Source organism: Populus euphratica, unplaced genomic scaffold (assembly GCF_000495115.2).
Source record: "Populus euphratica unplaced genomic scaffold, PopEup_1.0 scaffold476.1, whole genome shotgun sequence".
NCBI classification, from domain to species: domain Eukaryota; kingdom Viridiplantae; phylum Streptophyta; class Magnoliopsida; order Malpighiales; family Salicaceae; genus Populus; species Populus euphratica.
The window spans coordinates 136,702-141,134 of record NW_011500354.1 but is presented as its reverse complement, the minus strand read 5'-3'; the positions used below and the strand labels follow the sequence as shown (position 1 = coordinate 141,134).

At 38.1% G+C, this 4,433-nt stretch overlaps 2 protein-coding genes across 5 annotated transcripts in view; one reads left to right on the top strand and one right to left on the bottom strand.

Annotated features, from left to right (window-relative positions):
- Positions 1-2,806, top strand: part of CRY3 (cryptochrome 3) — a 5,043-nt gene extending 2,237 nt beyond the window's left edge. The window contains exons 9-15 of the mRNA XM_011010368.1: positions 150-226; positions 385-460; positions 588-657; positions 784-907; positions 1,015-1,064; positions 1,948-2,153; positions 2,453-2,806. Of these exons, the coding sequence (XP_011008670.1) occupies positions 150-226; positions 385-460; positions 588-657; positions 784-907; positions 1,015-1,064; positions 1,948-2,153; positions 2,453-2,471 (622 nt within the window). The 3' untranslated portion in view covers positions 2,472-2,806. The remainder of the gene's footprint in view (positions 1-149; positions 227-384; positions 461-587; positions 658-783; positions 908-1,014; positions 1,065-1,947; positions 2,154-2,452) is intronic.
- LOC105113992 (uncharacterized) overlaps positions 2,283-4,433 on the bottom strand; it is a 6,469-nt gene continuing 4,318 nt past the window's right edge. For all 4 annotated transcript variants that reach the window (XM_011010371.1, XM_011010372.1, XM_011010369.1 and 1 more), the window contains 4 exons: positions 4,313-4,431; positions 3,941-4,031; positions 3,635-3,682; positions 2,283-2,926 (listed from right to left, as the gene is read on the bottom strand). In XM_011010371.1, coding sequence (XP_011008673.1) covers positions 2,885-2,926; positions 3,635-3,682; positions 3,941-4,031; positions 4,313-4,431 — 300 coding nt within the window. In that variant the 3' untranslated portion in view covers positions 2,283-2,884. The remainder of the gene's footprint in view (positions 2,927-3,634; positions 3,683-3,940; positions 4,032-4,312; positions 4,432-4,433) is intronic.

The window sequence follows — 4,433 nt, the reverse complement described above, 5'->3', positions numbered from 1 at the left end:
TTTCCCTATCTCACTTTTTCATGGTAGTGGACTTTATTTTCATCAGCATTGCCTTATTTTTTCCACAACTACTCTAATGCTAAGTGACAACTATTCCGTTCTCTGTTAGAGGTTCGATATCATGCCTGAATCTGAGATTACTGTTTCAGGGTTTTGTTTGAGTTGATTTGGAGGGATTACTTCAGGTTTATCTCATTCAAATACGGAAATTCCATCTTCCATATAGGTAAATATTATCCTTCACTATCGTATCAATCCAATTACCCCACAATGCAATGACATTGACCTCTTAAACCAAAAATCTGTCTTGTCAAAAACCATTTTATCATGTAAAGTTGCCTTTGGTTTAGTTTTTAATCATGTACAATCAATTTTTGTTCACAGGGGGGCCACGAAATGTTGTGCGTAGATGGAGTCACGACCAGAGATTGTTTGATTCTTGGAGAAATGGCTGTACAGGGTATGTTGCTAAATCCTAGATTGTGTTTATAGTATCATCTTTGGCAAGATCATGTATGGAAGAAGAACAAATCATACTTTCTGTTGTTAAAGCTGTACGGCTTCTCCATCTTATCATTACTTTCTAGGTACCCTCTCATAGATGCCAATATGAAGGAATTATCAGCTACTGGATTCATGTCCAATCGAGGAAGACAAGTAAGCTCGTGCTTCATCTTATTGCTATCTCAATCAATTCAAGCAAACACGACAGCTGCTTAGCTACTGTTGCAGCTTCACTTGTTTCAGTATATTTGTTGACAAGGATCAGGGTCATTTCTGCAGATTGTATGTTCCTTTCTTGTTCGAGACATGGGCATCGATTGGCGCATGGGAGCTGAATGGTTTGAGACATTCCTTTTGGACTATGACCCATGTTCGAACTATGGGAACTGGACCTATGGTGCAGGTGATGCGTTTATTGCTGTGATTTGTGAGTTTGCCAGTGAATAACATATATCTCAGCAGCTGTTTATATGCTGTGAGCTACTACTGATTCTCAGTTCTTGTGTGAAGGAGTCGGGAATGACCCTAGAGAAGATCGTTATTTCAGCATCCCCAAGCAAGTAAGTGCACTTGTCTGGTTCTTTGCTACATAAATTGCAAAGAAAGATTACGCAAATCAATTCAAGTCTGTGATTGTAAAGCAAAACTGAGGATTGTTGAGAGGGAGATGCTTAAAATGATTGAGGGATTCCTGAAGGACGTTGTAGAATGAGCTAAATTTTATCAAAAATAAAATTATTTAATTGATTGTCCAAAAACAGAGTACTACTTTAATTTTCTAAGAAAAATGAAGAAAAAGAAAAACTGGAATCAATATAATATTTTTTTCAAATGAGGAAAATGTTGGGAATTTCGACCGGTGATGTACTGATATTTGCTCATAGGAGGCCAAGCACACTGACACAATATTTAACGTGGTTCGGCAAAACCGCCTACATCCACGGGAGAAGCCATTGCATTATGTAGAGAGAGTATAAGATTTACAACAATAGAGAAGGAGGAATCATCCCCTCTTTCATAACTCTCAACCTCACTCTATTTCTCTCTTTTTAGTGCTGCAATGGCAGCCCACTCTCTCCTACATTTCTCACATCTTTGGCTCTACTTCCTCTCTCTCATTTTGCTCTCTCATATATGCCTCTATTTATAGGCATTCATAGAAGCTCTTCTTGGTTTGTTGTCAACATTCGTGGCTACCAACTCTAGCTCATTCAACAATGGTGGCCACCAACTCTATCTCATTCAACACTGGTGGCTACCAATAGTCAATGATAAATGGTTGGTGCCTTACATGAAATGGCAACCAACCTAACAGAAAAAACATAACAATATAATTCCTTATCCTTTTATATACATAGTTTTTTGTAATACATGTTTTTATCACCCTGCAACTATATACTGGGCACCCTATTCATTTGTGCAAACATTTTTCATAATTCTCAGGCTCAAGCGTATGATCCTGAGGGTGAGTATGTAGCATACTGGTTGCCGCAGCTGCAAGAACTTCCAAAAGAGAAGAGGAACTTTCCTGGGAAACTATACATGGAGCAAATTGTGCCTCTCAAATTTGGAAACCCAAATGGACACCGAGGTCAAGATAGGGCCTCCGCGGCAAGAAAAACCAATTATGGAGGTCGAGGGAGGAAGACGAAAGGATAGAATAAGAGAAACAAAGATTTGAATTATCAAAAAAGAACAAGGATCCGCACCTCAAAAAAAAAAAAAAAAGAAGCTGAAACCAATTTTGGATTCATTAAGAGGCTAAGAACCTTGTTTCATTTAAGGAAACTATTGGTAACCATTAGGATAATTTGCAACTGATGCATGCCATAACATTCTTAGACAACAATGTTGATTGATAATGTTAATTTGTGATATGGATCCTTACAAATAATAATTGAAGACAACTTTCACTCTTACAATATTTTGTTCCTCTCTTTCCAAACAGTAACTCTAGAACGAGCTAGTGACTGAAACTCAAAGGAACTATACCAATATGGGTAAGACTACAGTCCCTGCAGCCTGTGTAAAAGGAGGGATGGCACCATTTTCTTCACTCAAGACGGTTTCATATTTCAGACTGTCCAATGCAGGAGTGGGAGCCACGGTATATGGAAAATAATCAAAAGAATTATATGTCTGTAGCTGCAACATTTATTGCACTTGACAGATCAGAGGTATAAGCTGCAGATTAGTGTCACTTTCTTTTTGAGCCTGCACAGTGATTCTCTTTGTGTGTGTTTTTCAATTTCCTAAGAAGAAATCGAAAGGGCACTTTGGTTCTGTAAGCCACTTTGCTGAAGGTCTGGATGATCGTTTCTCAATAAACTCTGGGAATGTGAGCACTTACACGGGAGGGGGTATCACCACAATTTTCTAATCATGGAATTCTTCTCTTTTTAGCAACAAGTCGAAGTCTCAGCTGCAAAATAAATGAAATGATTACGGAAAATGCAGCATCTGAAAAACGAGTGATGAAACACACAAAGAAGAACGAATTCACTTAGAAGTGGCTATGTCGCAAAGTTAGTCGACATGCATATTTGTCAAGAGTACAGCCTTTTCATTGAAAACAATAGAAAGCATGCCAGTTCACGGAAGAGATTCACGTTTTCCCAAATGACATTGTGTGCTAGAGGCCACCCATGCACAGTGTTCTTGTATCCTATCTAATTCATTAATCTTCCATTCTTGTTCGAATGACAAGAAAACATGAGGAGATATCACCATCCCGCCAGCAAAGTTTCAACTCGGTACCAAAAGGTTCTACCCACTAAACTAGAGCCTAGTTCCATACTTCTGACCTGTATTAGGGAAGCAAAAAGCATTCTAGTGTATTATGTTTAAAATTCTGAACCAATATTGCATAGGACATGGGACAATTTCAAACCGCTATAACTTTTCTTTTCATTTACCATTTCAACATCCTGGATAATTTAAAACCAACTGCCTGGCATGGGGAGAAGGTTGCACTAAGAATCTATAAAAATTAGAGGACTTGGGTATGCTGTAAGAGGAAATTACGACAACTCTAAACAAAACCCAAGTAGCAGGTAGAAGATAGCAGCTCTAGAATTACATTCGTGTTAATTGCAGCTGTAAATAAAAACGATAAAACACGGGCACATACCTGTTCTACATACTTCAGTTGTCGTAACACTTCATCGGTTTCCAACTCCTGAAGAAAAAAATTAAGAAAAATATATATTAGCACATGAACATACAGTGCTTTACCATTGAGAAAAGTTAGTGTTGGGTATGAAGAAGCAAACCTTTTCAGAAAATGAATTACATACCGATAACTTGATAAAGATTTGATAGAGGTTATCAGCTTGATGTATTAAAAAAAGACTAACATCTAAAATTTAACGTCACTGAAAGAATGTTGCAGTCCATGATTGTATGTAGAAATAGAAAAGCAGAAAGCAAATACCACCTGGGGAACAGTGCAGTCTGAATGGGATGGGTCCCAAAGAACAGAGCAAGAACAATCCCAGGAGTCAGTTTGGACTTCAGAAAATGGCGCCCTGTAAATTGAAAACTTCCTCAGTCTCTAGCTAACAAGAACAAAACCAAACAAAAGGTATCCAAAGAAAAATTCATCAGTCAATTATGCAACAGGAGTAGGATTCTGTGTCTGTATCCTTGACATAAGGGTGAAAATGTGCATTTCTTGTTAGGAAAAGGAGATTGATGGACTATTTATCTAAAAGAAATGGTCATAAACAGTAATGGCAACCTTATACCTTCCATAATTTTTTATTTAAACATGGTAAGATGTTGCAAACGGGGCACTGTAACATTTTACCTGCGCCACTTTCCACAAATGGTTCCCTCAATACCTCTTGCATCATCGTGTAGAACTTCTCGGCATTGGAGCCAATTACTCATAGGCTTGGCATTTGAAGACCTGTCTTGAGGGCATTCCT